Source organism: Podarcis vaucheri (genome assembly GCF_965113315.1).
Source record: "Podarcis vaucheri genome assembly, chromosome: 1".
Lineage (NCBI taxonomy): Eukaryota > Metazoa > Chordata > Lepidosauria > Squamata > Lacertidae > Podarcis > Podarcis vaucheri.
Window position 1 is genome coordinate 130,229,767 of NC_138759.1, and position 17,570 is coordinate 130,247,336.

General features: G+C 45.0%; 1 protein-coding gene across 3 annotated transcripts in view; it reads left to right on the forward strand.

Annotated features, from left to right (window-relative positions):
- The window catches only part of NBEAL1 (neurobeachin like 1), a 137,320-nt gene that overhangs the window by 116,360 nt on the left and 3,390 nt on the right, over positions 1 to 17,570 (forward strand). For all 3 annotated transcript variants that reach the window (XR_014219356.1, XM_082221222.1, XM_082221223.1), the window contains 9 exons: positions 712 to 828; positions 2,250 to 2,339; positions 3,310 to 3,419; positions 4,615 to 4,787; positions 6,256 to 6,350; positions 9,230 to 9,346; positions 11,353 to 11,514; positions 15,585 to 15,733; positions 16,590 to 16,725. Coding sequence is in view for 2 of the 3 variants with exons in the window: in XM_082221222.1 (XP_082077348.1) it covers positions 712 to 828; positions 2,250 to 2,339; positions 3,310 to 3,419; positions 4,615 to 4,787; positions 6,256 to 6,350; positions 9,230 to 9,346; positions 11,353 to 11,514; positions 15,585 to 15,733; positions 16,590 to 16,725 (1,149 nt within the window). In the remaining variant the exon portion in view is untranslated. The remainder of the gene's footprint in view (positions 1 to 711; positions 829 to 2,249; positions 2,340 to 3,309; positions 3,420 to 4,614; positions 4,788 to 6,255; positions 6,351 to 9,229; positions 9,347 to 11,352; positions 11,515 to 15,584; positions 15,734 to 16,589; positions 16,726 to 17,570) is intronic.

A 17,570-nucleotide genomic window follows, 5' to 3' on the forward strand; every position in this document is an offset into this window, starting at 1 on the left:
TTAGTCGTGTCCGACTCTTCGTGACCCCATGGACCAGAGCACGCCAGGCACTTCTGCCTTCCACTGCCTCCCGCAGTTTGATCAAACTCAGGCTGGTAGCTTCGAGAACACTGTCCAACCATCTCGTCCTCAGTCGTCCCCTTCTCCTTGTGCCCTCCATCTTTCCCAACATCAGGGTCTTTTCCAGGGAGTCTTCTCTTCCCATGAGGTGGCCAAAGTATTGGAGCCTCAGCTTCACGATCTGTCCTTCCAGTGAGCACTCAGGGCTGATTTCCTTCAGAATGGAGAGGTTTGATCTTCTTGCAGTCCATGGGACTCTCAAGAGTCTCCTCCAGCACAATTCAAAAGCATCAATTCTTTGGTGATCAGCCTTCTTTATGGTCCAGCTCTCACTTCCATACATCACTACTGGGAAAGCCATAGCTTTTACTATACGGACCTTTGTTGGCAAGGTGATGTCTCTGCTTTTTAAGATGCTGTCTAGGTTTGTCATTGCTTTTCTCCCAAGAAGCTGGCGTCTTTTAATTTTGTGGCTGCTGTCACCATCTGCAGTGATCATGGCGCCTAAGAAAGTAAAATCTCTCACTGCCTCCATTTCTTCCCCTTCCCCTGTGCATGGTTAGGCATGCCTAAATTCCTAGTAACTTCGTTGCCAGGTTTGAAGAAGGCTTCCACAATTACGACTTTCCCTGCTATTTATGTTTTACCCAGGAGCCGCATCCTGCGAGACTGTCTGCGGCGGAAGTGGTGCAGAAGCAGACCAGAAATGAAAACGCCGCATTTCACCTGTTCCAACATCTCCCTGAATTGAAGTCATTCTTCATTGAGGTAACATCTTGACAACATTGCATAAACATGAATTTAGAGAGAGTCGGCTTGAAAACAACGGGGTTCTTTCTAGCTAGGCCAATATCTGCAGCCGTTCCGCCTGTCTTGCTCATTGCAAGGCTTAGGTTACCTGTCTGTGATGCATGCAGTGTATTCAAAAGTCTAGGGCTGGTCTCTTATAAGATTGGCATGGGTCCCTGGCACTGTTCTACAAAATCAATGAGTGTTAGTCCTGACCTTTTTTCACCCACCATGCCTTCTTGCAAGGCGATTAACAGTGCAATGGTTCTTCAACATCAACTTTGTTGGACTGGTCATGTTGTGTGGATGCCTGATGATCGTCTTCCAAAGCAACTACTCTATTCCGAACTTAAAAATGGAAAGCATAATGTTGGTGGTCAACAAAAGAGGTTTAAAGACACTCTCAAGGCAAATCTAAAGAAAAATGTAGTATAAACACAGAGAACTGGGAAACACTGGCCTGCGAGCGCTCCCGTTGGAGAACAGCCTTTACCAAAGGTGTCATGGACTTTGAAGACACTCGAACTCAGAACGCAAGGCAGAAATGTGCTAAGAGGAAGGCACGCTTGGCAAACCCTCACCGTGATCAACTCCCGCCTGGAAACCTATGTCCCCACTGTGGAAGGACATGTGGATCTAGAATTGGCCTCCGCAGTCACTTATGGACTCACTGTTAAAACCAGGCATAGCAAACTCTGCCCTGCAGATGTTTTGGGACTACAACTCCCATCATCCCTAGCTAACAGGACCAGTGGCCAGGGATGATGGGAATTGTAGTCTCAAAAAACATATGGAGGGCCGAGTTTGCCTATGCCTGGTTAAAACCGTGTTCATGGAAGACAAAAGACAATCTTACTCGGCTACAAAGAAGAAGATACCCAGTAATTATCTCATATGCACATATTTGGGATGGAGTGGCAAGGAGAATAACACTGTTGAGGAGCATACCTTTCCTACACTTCCTTGCCCTGTGCCTTTAGGGTACATGAGGCCAAGACACTGGTTTTCGACTGGTGAGTCAGAAACCTGCAGCCAGATTCCCAACTCCCAGCCAGCATGACCCCATTATTCAGCGATGATGGGAGTGTAGTCTAGCAGTATCTGCAGGGCAGACAATTTCCCATCCCAGCTATTACTGGGATGCAGTCTGACCCGAAGTGGATCTCAACAGCAACCCTACAAGCAGGAGGGGGAGGGGAATGAGGGCGTGGATCCCCAATTGCATGGTTGGGATAAAGGTTGACCCTTGCTCTTAAAATGTTGGAGACTGCTGCGCCAAGAGGATTTGCACAACTTGTTGATATCACGGGGAGCTTTGCCAAATACTGTCTGCCCAATCTCATCCAACTGTTGCCAACTGTAATTATTATTTTTTCCATCCACCCACTCCTCTCTCTTAGGGGATCAGCGATGGGATACCTATTGTTAAGTCCATTGTCCCCAGGAATCAGTCACGTTCTTTCATGTCACAAGGGAGCCCAGAGATTTTGGTGAGTAGGATGTGACAAAGAGTGTTGTTGTTGTTTGGAATTATCAAGTGAGCTTGATAGTGATTTTTATGCTCTTAAGCCTTAAACGGCTCAGGACCGTAATACCTCAAGAACATCCTCTTTCCATATGAACCTACCTGGATGCTGAGATCATCTTCTGAGGCCTTCCTTCGTGTACCTCCTCCTCAAGAGGTCCGGAGGGTGGCAACACGAGAACAGGGCCTTCTCTGCAGTGGCTCCCCACCTGTAGAATTATCTCCCTAGGGATGTTCACCTGGCACCTTCATTATACACTTTTAGGCGCCAGGCAAAAACATTCCTTTTTCACCAGGCCTTTGCTTGTTCTAATTGACATCCTATGCCCTTTTAGAGTGTGCTTCTTTATTTGGGGTGGGGGCTGTTGGGTTGTTGTTTTATTTTTATTATGTATTTTGTGGTTTTATATCTTGATTTTATTTTATGAACTGCCCTGAGACCCCCCAGGTATAGGGCAGTATATAATTAATAATAATAATAATAATAATAATAATAATAATGATGATGATGATGATGATGTTGCCCTGTATAACTGTGAAAAACCACAGACTAACATGGAGTGTTCTTTCTATTGAGCTTATTTTGCCGTGGTCTGAAGCACTTTCACTCTCTTCAAGTAAATGAGATTATTATTACAATGCCTAGTAAATGGCAGTAAACATGCATCTCTACCCTCATATTATTATTATTATTATTATTATCATTATTACTACTACTATTATTATTATTATCATTATTACTACTACTATTATTATTATTATTACTGCTACTACCACTACAATCTAAACAAGGGGGGGAGTGGGGGGGAAGAAGAGAAGGAAAATCAGCTGTTCTCCTCCTTGATATTGATCGTTGTGTAAATGTAGCTAATTAGACGCACTGCTTTAATCATTGATCGTTTCTCTGCTTTCTCCCACTGCACATTCTTCTGAAGGTAACAGTGAGTCAGAACTGCGTCATTGGAACTCATGGGTGGCTGCCTTACGACAGAAATATCTCCAACTATTTCACTTTTCTGAGAGATCAAACTGTGACAAATCCCAAGTGAGTAAAATAAGAATAAAGATCATTTTCTGGTCTATTATCGTGCCATGATTCAGGAGGACTTTCGTCAGACGCCTGAAGTGTTATCCTTGGTTGTAAACAACACAGATGCAGCTACGGAGGGAAAAAATGTGCATTAAAAGCTGGTGTCGTGCAGTGGTTAGAACATGGACCAAAATCTCTCAAAGCCTGGACTCAGATCTATGCTCAGCTGTGAAACTCGCTAGCTTTGAATGTATTTGAGTGGTTCAGACATAATGCCAAGCCGTGTGGATAAGCAATGAGAAGCCTTGGGACCACACCTTCTGTTATTCTTCCCACTCCCAGGCATAGTTTGAGGCAAACCACAGTTTCCGTTTTGTCTGAGCCAGCAAACTATGGCCAGCTCTTCGTGGTCACTTTTATCTTAGTCCCTTTTATAAGAGAGTCACACCTTGCTACCTGTCATAGTAAAAGGCCTTTAGCTAATATGAGAATAATAATGGTCATTGCTAAGATTAAATTTACACAATGAGCTTTGGGAATTTTGATAAATTGCTTCTCTGTCTTTTGCTTAACTTTATTTCGTTTTTTGTATTTGTGTGGGTGTAGTATGAGAATATGAGGGATGCGGGTGGTGCTGTGGGTTAAACCACAGAGCCTAGGACTTGCCGATCAGAAGGTTGGCGGTTCGAATCCCCACGACAGGGTGAGATTCCGTTGCTCGGTCCCTTCTCCTCCCAACCTAGCAGTTCGAAAGCATGTCAAAGTGCAAGTAGATAAATAGGTACCACTCCGGCGGGAAGGTAAATGTCGTTTCTGTGCGCTGCTCTGGTTCGCCAGAAGCGGCTTAGTCATGCCGGCCACATGACCCGGAAGCTGTACGTCGGCTCCCTCGCCCAATAAAGCGAGATGAGCGCCGCAACCCCAGAGTCGGCCACGACTGGACCTAATGGTCAGGGGTCCCTTTACCTTTAGTATGAGAATAATTACGCTCATTACTGAGATTAAATATACACAATGAGCTTTGGGAACTTAGATAAATTACGAATTGCTTCCCTGTCTTTTGCTTAACTTTATTTCGTTTTCTGTATTTGTGCGGGTGAGTTTAATGAACTTATATTTATCTTGAAATTATGGGCTGAGCATTGTAGGTAGCGGAAATTAATGCCTTTAAATAGGCAACACAGACCTTAACGTCACCAATTGTTTGCAGAACACAACGAAGCATGAGTGGTCCTTTTGCGCCAGGACTGGAGATTACACCCAAGTTGTTTGTAGCATCTCACGATGCAAAGCTGCTATTTAGTGGAGGCCATTGGGACAACAGCATCAGAGTGACGTCACTCACGAAGGGGAAATTGATGGCACAGCATATTAGGCACATGGGTAAGTCATTTCTGATAACGGGGGGTGGGAGAGGGAGCATAGCTGTCAACTTACAGATTTGAAAATAAGGGGCCAGCAGCCTCGGAAATAAGGGATCAGCAGCCAAAATAAGGGATTTTCAGAGCACAGGTATGTTCGACTTCTGAGCCCCTCCGAGCCAAAGGCAGAAAGCCCAGCCAACAGCCAAACGAAGCCTCAAGTGGTGGTTCCCACAGCGCAGCAACCCGGCAAAGGGGATGCAGCAAGGAAAACTACCGTCACCTCTCCGCTGGGAAGCGCTGAGCAAAGGCGAGTCCCCAGGCAACGCGGCCGATTTGATCGGAACAGGGCATGCAAGCTCCACCCCCCAGTCGTTCTTAGACTCCTTATTGGGTGAGCAACGCAGCCAAGCAACACAGTTGGAGCCTCCCTCCTTCCTGGCCGGCAGGGAGGAAGGGAGAGGAGCTGCTTCCTTTGAAACCTGGGAAATTTAAGGGCCATCATCAATCCGGGACAGCAGCGGGACATGGCACTGGGATAAGGGACTTTCCCGCCAAATAAGGGACGGTTGACGGCTATGAGAGGGAGAGATGGGTACTTCAGTATGTTGCTTTGATCTATTAGCAAGAGTCATGTACAAACTAGAAATGCAAAAGGAAGTCCCTTATGGAATAGATTCCCCCTTCCCCCCTGGTGCAGAGAATTAAAGCTATCTCTGCTGCTTTGGTGCAATAGTAGTTCTGCTTCCCAAAGTGATCTTGCTAATCTCATTGGATGATTCGGAGCCCAGATAACCCACCAAGACATTGGTCTCCCTGTTTTCTCTCTCCCCCCCCCCCGCCCAATTTATTTTTATTGATTTTCCAAATTATTACAAATCAACTCAAACCAAATTAAATTACCGTATTTTTTGCTCTATAAGACTCATTTTTCCCCTCCTAAAAAGAAAGGGGAAATGTGTGTGCGTTTTATGGAGCGAATGCAGGCTGCGCAGCTATCCCAGAAGCCAGAACTGCAAGAGGGATCGCTGCTTTTGCTGCGCAGCGATCCCTCTTGCAGTTCTGGCTTCTGAGATTCAGAATATTTTTTTTCTTGTTTTCCTCCTCCAAAAACTAGGTGCGTCTTGTGGTCTGGTGCATCTTATAGAGTGAAAAATACATAATTCAATTTAATACAATACAATACAATACAATACAATACAATATAATATTAATACAATAATACAATCAGGTTTACCACTCCTGTTCCATCATCATTTCCACTCCTGATCGTCCTCATTTCCTCGGATACGAACATCATTTCTTATTTAGAGTCTGGCTGACACCCTTCACTTGCCGTTAAACCATTCTTCCAGCTGGCTGCTTTGGAGCGTAGAACCACACACCTGTTTTTGTAGAAGCTGGCACGCCGCAGTCCCTTTTAAATTACATTTTGAAAATTGGGAACGTATCTTGCTGTCCTCAGCTAATCGCTTTCCTTCTCTGTTCAGATATAGTGACATGCCTGGCTATGGATTTCTGTGGAATCCATTTAATTTCCGGCTCGAGGGACACCACTTGTATGATATGGCAAGTTGTTCAGCAGGTAAGTTAGCTTTGGAAGGCCGATGAAGGCAACCAGCGGTGGGTTAGGAAGCAGCAAGGGGGGGGGGGGAGAAGTGTTGTGACCTTGAGGTGTGATCGTCTTAAGAGCCAACTCATGCTTTCTGTGGTTGCTGAATTATGGAAGAATGTGCGAAATGTACAGGAGCAACTTGGGGATCTGCGATGGACGTCTGCCAGCAAGCCATTGGGATAACTGCTGACAAAGTCGGCTCTGGTGCCTGAAAGCTCATGTTAAGGTGCCAAAAAACCTCTTTCTTAATATTGGCTGTTAACTCCTCAGAGCATACTGCTGCACATTGAAGGTGCAAATCTCTTGTTCACACTTTTGATTCTTCCTGCAAGGAACAAGCAGTTTTAAATGTGACAAAATGTTGCCTGCTGCCCTATATTTGGAATTGGGTCTGAAGAATCCCTTAAAGAGCGTGACTCACAGTTCCTTTGTTTATTTTTATTCAAGATTCCGATATTCCCTTCTTCCTCCAGCCTCAAGGAAGTCGATAGAGAAACAATCAACAGAAAACAACACATCGTTTATATCACAGAGTCGTAGTTTTACTGATATTTAAACCCCCACTTTAAAATAGTTTACCCCATTCTGAGTACTCCAGTTTTTTTAGGAGTGTGGTAGCCGCTTCACAAGGCTGCGTTGATTTTTTAAAATGATGATCTATTTTATTTTAAATCACCTTTTCACAGAGAAAACGAGTGATTCCCCTGGGCCTAAGGGCAAAACCACACTGTTTTGTTCATAGGGATCTATGTTACACAGAGTCACAGCATTGGTTCCTCCAGCATATTATGGTGTATAGTGACTTAACAGTGATTCCCCAGGGTTTCAGGTATTCCCAGCCCTACCTGAGGACACCAGGGATTGAATTTAGGACCTTCTGCATAAAGAACAAATTTTCTGCAATGAGCTACAGCCCTCCCCAAACCTACATCTATCAAGACAACTTGTGGGCAAAGTTAGACTTCATATTTTCTAAAATGCAAACTAGAAGCTGCTGGTGTAGGAGGAGGGCTTGTCAATGGCCTTTTTGCCACAGGGGTGGAATCTACACACATACAAAAAACGCTGTGAAAAACATTTTGAAAGAAATACATTGAATTTGCCATAGCCCACTGTCGCCCTCTAGTGTCACATTTGTATATTGCACTTTACAACACACTTGAAACATTTTATTTGCAGCTGTATAGCTGAGTCCAGGGGACGCGGGTGGCACTGTGGGTTAAACCACAGAGCCTAGGACTTGCCGATCAGAAGGTCGACGGTTCGAATCCCCGCGACGGGGTGAGCTCCCGTTGCTCGGTCCCTGCTCCTGCCAACCTAGCAGTTCGAAAGCACCTCAAAGTGCAAGTAGATAAATAGGTACCGCTCCGGCGGGAAGGTAAACGGCATTTCCGTGCGCTGCTCTGGTTCGCCAGAAGCGGCTTAGTCATGCTGGCCACATGACCCGGAAGCTGTATTGGCTCCTTTGGCCAGTAAAGCGAGATGAGCGCCGCAACCCCAGAGTCGGTCACGACTGGACCTAATGGTCAGGGGTCCCTTTACCTTTACCTTAGCTGAGTCCAGGTAGGGAAGGGGAGTTTAACCAGTCACTTTGATGCTGCAGGGAAACATACTGAATGCCATGTCTACTTTGGTCCATAATGCGGATGCTTAAGGCCTTCTCCTGCACCCACCTGATTCTACTCTCTAGGTGGTCTCTTCCCATCGTTTTGATCCAGCTGAGCTTACTTATAATTTCAGAGCTCAGCTTGGAGAGGAGGGGTATGTTTCTTTAAAAGAGCTTCTGTAATGATAGGCTTTGCAGAGGAGAATTAAGCACACATAACTCTGCCCTTAGTCAGATAAGAAATTCATATCTTGCAGCTTCCTCCTTTCCTTCAAGCATTGGACAAAACACTTGCCAAGGTATTTTGGTGTGTATGGTTTTGTATTAACGGGTCTGTGGCTGTACATTCAAATGTGACTGGACTTGCATTTTGTGCATACAGTCGAACCTCTATTTACCATCGCCTCTTCTTATGGTTGTTCCAAGTCGCGACCACGGCAAACCCGGAAGTAACCTGCGGGTGGGCTGCAGTTCGCGCATGCGCAGAAGCAGCGGTCGCCATGCGCACAACGGCGCCTCTCCCAGCGACCTGTTTTGACCTCCAGGCGGATCTCTGGAATGGATTATGGTCGCAAATAGAGGTTCCACTGTATATACCAGCAGTTGTTGTTGTTTAGTCATTTAGTCATGTCCGACTCTTCGTGACCCCATGGACCAGAGCTCGCCAGGCACTCCTGTCTTCCACTGCCTCCCGCAGTTTGGTCACAGTCATGCTGGTAGCTTCGAGAACACTGTCCAACCATCTCGTCCTCTCTCGTCCCCTTCTCCTTGTGCCCTCCATCTTTCCCAACATCAGGGTCTTTTCCAGGGAGTCTTCTCTTCTCATGAGGTGGCCAAAGTATTGGCGCCTCAGCTTCAGGATCTGTCCTTCCAGTGAGCACTCAGGGCTGATTTCCTTAAGAATGGTTAGGTCTGATCTTCTTGCAGTCCATTGGACTCTCAAGAGTCTCCTCCAGCACCATAATTCAAAAGCATCAATTCTTTGGCGATCAGCCTTCTTTATGGTCCAGTTCTCACTTCCATACATCACTACTGGGAAAACCATAGCTTCAAAACATGACTCTACCAGGATTTTATGTTGCAAGGATTTTCTGTACATTGGTTTTGTGAGAAATTGCTTCGTTATGCCACGAGAAAAGCAAAAGGAACCACTGATTTAGAAATAACTGTTTGACTAAGCGCACTGATGTTTTGAAAGGGCCTTCTGTATGGTTAAAATCTGTATTATTTTTATTTATACCAGGGAGGCGTGCCTGTAGGCCTGGCACCTAAACCTTTGCAGATTCTGTATGGACATACCAATGAAGTTTCTTGTGTTGGCATCAGTACAGAACTGGACATGGCTGTGTCAGGGGGCAGGGTGAGTTTGCTTGCTATTTCCCCAACTACACTGAAAGCAAATAACTGTCCCGTGATTTAATTCTCAAGTCTTGGGCGACCTCATTTATGTGCTTCGTTGTTGCCCCTTCCATTTACGCTCGCGAGTTGTGTTTTTAGGCTGCACTGCTGCTAGGCAGACTTATTCTGGGAATAAGTCCCAATGAACACAGCGAGACTTAATTCTGAGTACATATGTACAGGATTGTACAGTTGCATGTTCAAAATGTGACGTCCTTCTTTAAAGGGAAGGAACGTTTAAAGAAGATTGGGAAATGTTTATTGAATATATGGGGGGAAATTGTGTACGTTTGAAAACGTTGGCAGCATTAAGATAAATTCAAACAGTTTTGATGGATGTAATAATGGAATGCTGAATGGTTTAGTTTATATAAAATATGCAGGGATTTATGTTATGCAAAATGAACCATGGAAAGAGAAGAAGGGAAGTCATTGATATTTTAAGGTTGTTTAAATGAATTTTTAAAATAGCAGTGTGTGTGTGTGTGTGTGTGTGTGTGTGTAAGTAAATGTATGTGATGTCCTTGGCATTGGGTCTTAGGATTTTGTTTTTTGCTTTTGCTTTCATATTTATTTCCAAAATCGTTCCTTCTCCTCCTCCTTTCTTTTAAAGTGAAGGGTGGAGAAGGAAACCTGGTGTATCTGATGAAATAGAAATATAGAATTAAAACATGCACACACATTGCAGATCAGGGAAAACCCAAAACGGCCCCAAACCTGTCAAATGATAAGCCAAGCAATTAATTGATACTGTATAGGTGGACCCAGAAAGGACGCGGGTGGCGCTGTGGGTAAAACCTCAGCGCCTAGGACTTGCCCATCATATGGTTGGCGATTCGAATCCCCGCGGCAGGGTGAGCTCCCGTCTTTCGGTCCCAGCTCCTGCCCACCTAGCAGTTCAAAAGCACCCTTAAGTGCAAGTAGATAAATAGGTACCGCTTTATAGCGGGAAGGTAAACGGCGTTTCCGTGTGCTGCGCTGGTGCTGGCTCGCCAGAGCAGCTTTGTCACGCTGGCCACGTGACCCGGAAGTGTCTCCAGACAGCGCTGGCCCCCGGCCTCTTAAGCGAGATGGGCGCGCAACCCCAGAGTCGGTCACGACTGGCCCGTATGAGCAGGGGTACCTTTACCTTTACCTTAGGTGGAGCCAGAGCAGAAGATGGGGAAAGGCAACTGATGCTGATTTTGTCCCCATCTTCCACACTGTTGTGTTCTCCAAGGGCTGAGACTGCTGAGAAAGGATGCCGCCCCCTGGACCAGTTATAAGTAAGGCAGGAGGGCAGACAGGTCCATGGGCAGGGGCACGCTAAGGATGGTGGGGCTGTACCCCATTATTGGACCAGCCTACACTGCCTCCCCTCTGTGTCTTTTGTGTGTGTGTGTCGCTCTATTTCTAACAGAGCTGCTCTCATCACTGGGATTCTCAGTTCAAAACACCCCTGTTTTAAACCGAGTTTTAAAACACCCCTGCCCGTACTGCTGCCATGCAGAATGCTTCACATGGTTCCACATATGCTAAAAAAATAAATTGAAACCTGAAGGAGTGCCTCCACCCCCATCATTCTACCCGGACACTGAGGTCCAGCACCGAGGGCCTTCTGGCGGTTCCCTCCCTGCGAGAAGCCAAGTTACAGGGAACCAGGCAGAGGGCCTTCTTGGTAGTGGCGCCCGCCCTGTGGAACGCCCTCCCATCCAGTTTCAAGGAAATAAACAACTACCTGACTTTTAGAAGACATCTGAAGGCATCCCTGTTTAGGGAAGTTTTTAATGTTTGATGTTTTATTATGCTTTTAATATTCTGTTGGGAGCCGCCCAGATGGGCGGGGTATAAATATTTATTTATTTATTTATTTATTTATTTATTTATTTATTTATTTATTTATTGTTGTTGTTATTATTAGTTGTTGTTGTTTGTTGTCTTAGAACACTTTTTGAATGCGTGGTTTTTTTCTTTCTCCCTTCTGAACAGGACGGCACTGTGATTGTGCATACGATTCGGAAAGGTCAGTACGTGAAGACTCTGCGGCCGCCCTGTGAGAGAGCTCTCTCGCTCACTGTCCCAAATCTCGCCATCTCCTGGGAAGGACATATAGTCGTCCACACCAGTGTAGAAGGAAAGACAACTCTCAAGGTATGGGGACAGCCAGACTCACAAAGGCTTAAAAGCATGTGTCTTTGTTTTATTTTGCTTCCAGGGTGGGGGGGGGGATTGGAGAGGGAGTCAGTGGTACTTCTTATGTCAACTGGGCACTCTTAGGCCAATTCTTACCTTCCCTCCCCACCCCCCCATATTGCCCCCTCCTAACCTATTTTTATACAGTGGTACCTCTGGATACGAACGGGATCCGTTCCGGAGCCCCATTCGCATCCTGAAGTAAACGTAACACGCAACTGCGTGGGTCGTATTTCGCCGCTTCTGCGTATGTGTGTGACGTCATTTTGAGCACCTGCGCATGTGCGAGCGGCGAAAGCCAGAAGTAACGTGCTCCATTACTTCTGGGTTGCCGCGGAGTGCAACCTGAAAATATTCATCCCAAAGCTACTTCAACCTGAGGTATGACTGTAATGTGAATCATCCTGATACCTTTGGATTAAATAATACAGTCATACCTTGGTTGTCAAATGTCCTGGAACTCAAACGTTTTGGGTCCTGAATGCCGCAAAGTGATTGTTCCGGTTTGTGAATGTTCTTATGGAACCCGAATGTCTGAAGGGGCTTCCACGGCTTCTGGTTGGCTGCAGGAGCTCCCTGCAGCCAATCAGAACCTGTGATTTGGTTTCCAAACATTTTGGAAGAACGGACTTCTAGAACAGATTCCGTTTGACTTCCAAGGTACGACTGTAATAATGATGATGATGATAATAATAATAATAATAATAATATCCTTCTTTCTTAAGCTCAGATTCTCCCACCAGTGTGTAGCACACCTAGCACAAATTAAACCTTATTTATTTATGTAAGAACGTAACCTTTAAAACCACCACATCGCTATGTGACGGAGCTGTTCTGCCTGGCCTTTGGGCAGGATGCAGTTTGACTTACTTTCTTTTGTATAAAACAAGCCCAAAGGAGGCCCCCAACCCACTCACAGGTCCTTGTATGATCAGTGGAAACAGTTGGTCCTGGCAATTATTAAACACTCTCAGTTCCACCCTTATAATTGCCACCTGCCCAGATTTTAACTTGTCTGAATTAATTTTAAGATGTATTTTAATTAACCGATGTCTGTTTTTATGCGTATTGTGTTGTTTTTATGACGTTAGCCGCTCTGAGCCTGGCCTTGGCCGGGGAGGGCGGGATACAAATATTATTATTATTATTATTATTATTATTATTATTATTATTATTATTATTTAACAAGTATACCTCCAACATGGCCTACTCATTATTTGGCTGCCTCCAAAAAGAGTTGAAGCAGTTGCTAAATCAGACACGCTCGTGCCTGCGCCCAGTTGCAAAATGGCTCCTTCAGATGTCACAATAAATCACCACAGAAAGGAGTTCTGAAACAGAAACTGCCAATGAATTGCAGACAGGTGTGTTGGCTGAACCTTGACAGGCTTACGTTGTTCTTAACCGTGTCTTGTTTAAAACAAGCCAACCGCACCAGGAAGAACTTTCCGGTCGTAAGAGCTGTTCCGACAGTGGAACTCCCTTGGAAAGTGATGGGCTCTCCTTCACAGGGAAGTTTTTAAGCAGAGGTTGGCTGGCCATCTGTCATGGATGCTTTAGACAAGATCTCTGCACTGCAGGGAGTTGGACTCAATGATTCGCAGGATCCCTTCCCCATGATTCTAAGTTGGCTTGTTTTTAACGAAGCGTGGTTAAGATTAACTATAGTGGTGCCCCGCAAGACGAATGCCTCGCAAGACGGAAAACTCGCTAGACGAAAGAGTTTTCCGTTTTGGAGGTGCTTCACAAAACGAATCTCCTATGGGCTTGCTTCGCAAGACGAAAATGTCTTGCGAGTTCCTGCGGTTCCCTCCCTTTTTCTAAGCCGCTAAGCCGCTTATCAGCTGATCCGATAAGCCGCTAAAAGCCGCTAATCCGTCAATGGGCTTGGTTCGCAAGACGAAAAAACCGCTAGACGAAGAGAATCACAGAACGGATTCTTTTCATCTTGCGAGGCACCACTGTACCATTTGTGGCTTGGATCACACACCAAACTGCAGTAGCTCTAAACTGAAATAAAAGCTTCTTTTTTATTTATTTTTATTTTACTTTGACAAAGTAATAATAATAAATAAATAAGAATAAAAATGTACACCCCACCTCCGAGATCATTCCATTGTAACTATCTAACCTCCCAAAATTTCAACACCTCTTTCGATGGTTTGACCCCTTTTCTGTTTTAACAGTACAAATTCTACAAACACACTCCATATCTCCTCAGAATAATTTCTCCTGCATATGCTCCGTCGTACCTTAATGGCACATGCTAATTTATTGTTAATAGCTATATCCCACACCTCTTTATACCATTCTTCCATTTTATACTCTGCTTGCCCCTTCCACTTCCTGGCTATAATAATTCGTGCAGCTGTCAGTAAATTTGTGAGCAGGTCCTTCATAGCCTGCGAACCTTCTAGCCCATCGTCAATTGATGATGATGCTACCTCTGGGCTTTTGGTCAGCTTTAACCCAGTGACTTCTGTTATCTCCTCAAAATAGAAGCTTCTAAACGCCTCCTCAGAGAAGGAAAGGGGAGCTGGCAAGCACATGAGCCAGAAGAAGGTGGAGGGTTGACTCATAGAATCATAGAATCATAGAGTTGGAAGAGACCACAAGGGCCATCGAGTCCAACCCCCTGCCAAGCAGGAAACACCATCAGAGCACTCCTGACATATGGTTGTCAAGCCTCTGCTTAAAGACCTCCAAAAAAGGAGACTCCACCACACTCCTTGGCAGCAAATTCCACTGTCAAACAGCTCTTACTGTCAGGAAGTTCTTCCTAATTTTTAGGTGGAATCTTCTTTCTTGTAGTTTGGATCCATTGCTCCGTGTCCGCTTCTCTGGAGCAGCAGAAAACAACCTTTCTCCCTCCTCTATGTGACATCCTTTTATATATTTGAACATGGCTATCATATCACCCCTTAACCTCCTCTTCTCCAGGCTAAACATGCCCAGCTCCCTTAGGCGTTCCTCATAAGGCATCGTTTCCAGGCCTTTGACCATTTTGGTTGCCCTCCTCTGGACTCATTCCTATAAAACAGAGTTTCCCAAACTTGGGTCCCCCACTGTTTTTGGACTACTATTCCCATCATCACTGACCACTGGTTCTGCTAGCTAGGGATCATGGGAGTTGTAGTCCAAAAACAGCTGGAGACCCAGGTTTGGGAAATCCTGATGTAAAGGATAAGTCAGTGTTTACTGCATTGTCTGAAACATTATCCATGTGTTGGTGGCAGAATACACCTCATTCCCACGTAATTGTCAAGAAGCATAATGCTCTTTCATATGTGGTGGACATGTAAAAAGGTAAAAGAGTATTGGCAAATGATTTATAATGAATTGGAAAAAAATGTTTCAAATTATTTTCCCAAAAAACAGGGTCCTTTCTGTTGGGGATAACTCAGAGTAAAATTCCCAGGTGTCAGAAAAGGTGATTTATGTATGCAACAGCTGCGGCCTGAGTTTTGTTAGCCCCCAAATAGAAAATGAGCGAAGTCCCAACCCAGAAAAATTGGCAACTTAAGTTGACAGAATATGCACAACTTGCAGACTTAACATATAGAATAAGAAAACAAGAAGAACATACGTTTAAAGAAGAAAGGGAAGTGTTTAATGAATATATGGAAAATAATTGTGTACAGCTGAAAACACCGACAGCATTAAGATAAATTCACCAGTGTAAATAACTTTTGATGGATGTAATAATGGAAAACCGATTGGTACAGTTTTTGTAAAATATGCAGGGATATAAGATATGCAGAATGAACCATGGAAAGAGAAGAAGGGAAGTCATTGATACCTTAAGGATGTAAAACGTTTATTTGAAATTCTAAAACAGAAAATGAATCAAAATTATGTTTATAAAAAAGAAGCACAATTTAAAATTGCTGCAGGCTGGTGTGAGCAAAAGCTTTGCTTTTCTCTGTCTCTCTGCCTCTTTCTTTCTCACAGTATTTATCTGCCTCTGTTCTGAAGAAATGCCTTCATTATGCAGTCTCCTGCAATCAATTCTGCTTTGTTTTTCTCAGGATAAAAATGCACTACATCTCTATTCTGTGAATGGAAGGTATTTGGGCTCCGAGAGCCTGAAAGAGGACGTGTCGGATCTGTGTGTGGCTGGGGAATATATCATCACGGGGAGCCTACAGGGATTTCTATCGATACGAGATCTCCACAGGTAACGAGAACGGTTGGGAGGGGCAGGAAGTACCGTATTTTTTGCTCTATAAGACTCACCCCCCCTTAAAAGGATTGGGAAATGTGTGTGCGTCTTATGGAGCGAATGCAGGCTGCACAGCTATCCTAGAAGCCAGAACAGCAAGAGGGATTGCTGGTTTCACTGTTCTGGCTTCTGAGATTCAGAATTATTTTTTTCTTAATTTCCTCCTCCAAAAACTAGGTGCGTCTTGTGGTCTGGTGCGTCTTATAGAGCGAAAAATACGGTACTTCAACTGAAGCTGCTTCCATAGCTGGGGCTGCTGACTGCCCAGCGTTCCTTGGTTCTCGACTTAAAAGTTTAACCGTGAACCAACTGTTGACGTTTGCTTAGCCACAATCTCGGTACTCGGGGCCGCCGAAATAAATGCGCTGCTCTGGTTCACCAGAAGCGGCTTAGTCATGCTGGCCACATGACCCGGAAGCTGCACACTGGCCCCCTCGGCCTATAGAGCGAGATGAGCGCCGCAACCCCAGAGTCGGCCATGACTGGACCTAATGGTCAGGGGTCCCTTTACCTTTATCCCTATAATTCCAAAAAGGAAAGCTTCTCTTCTTTTCGTTTCAGTGCATATAGAGTTCTAGTTGCTGTTGTCACATATGCAAATATGTGACAGATCTGCAAATATATGTCAAAAGGTTCCCCACTCCTGCTTTGAAACCATCTTCGTCCTTTCTGACGTTGGACCTCCCACAACCATAAGGCCTACCAGTCAATGTCAATATTCTCCCTGTATCCAGACATCCTCATCTAAAATATACCTTCGGCACATTTCTAGGGGTTGCTAACCAGGCTGTTCTGTTTCCATTTATTTCAGCCTCAGCCCCAGCAGCTCCCCGTTGGCCATGCGACTGCCGATACGCTGTGTCTCTGTGACCAAAGAGTCCAGCCATATTCTGGTGGGCCTCGAGGACGGCAAGTTGATCATCATCGGTGTCGGGAAGCCGGCAGAGGTAAAACCTACCCTCAGGAACTTTATCTACCGAACGGTGGGCAGCTCGCTTATTTCTGCTTTCCAGCTGGGCAAGCGGTCGCCTCTCTGGCAGGGCAAACGTCCGAGCAAGCTTGAGCTTTCCGAGGGGAAGAAATAGTTTTCGAGATGTTCTTGCCGTTTCTTTCCAAAAGGTCTTCTGCTGGAAACGAGAGCGTAGAAGGGAACAGCACATTGGGGAGCTGGGGCAGAATCAGGTGGACTAATATAGAGGTTTTACCATAGCTGAGATTACAACTTTCTGCTGCTTGCTAGATCGGGAAACCGTCTGAACTGAACTTGCACATTGCTGCCCGCCGTCTAACATTTCATTCTAAGCACTAATGCACCACTCCTGTTTGTAAGTTACGGAATTTGATTTCGGAAGAACGCTGAACAGACAAGGATGAACTCCTGTGGATTTTTCTTTGTTTTGGCTTTACTGCATTTGGGTTTGACCTTGAAAGCTATAGTTAAAAGCACAACCTTATCCTTGCCCGTTAAGAGTTAAGAAAAGGGCAAATGCTGCTATTTTGTTCTGTGGTGGTTCTTAAGCTGCTGTACGCAAGTATCACTTGTATAGCGTTCATCAGGCACTGCATAAAAACAGGGTCTTACCAAACTTTTTTTTTTAAACACAACTGCACCAAAGTATTTCGGTGCCATTGAGGAAAGATGCTGACATAAGCTTTGTGGACCAGTGGAGAATGCCACATTGCATCGGGTTTGAAAGAATTCCTTCTAATTTCACAGTGATGCCTAATAGGGCATTCCTAAGTCAAGCAAACCTCTGGACTAACATTGTCAGAAGATGCTAGGAAGTAACTG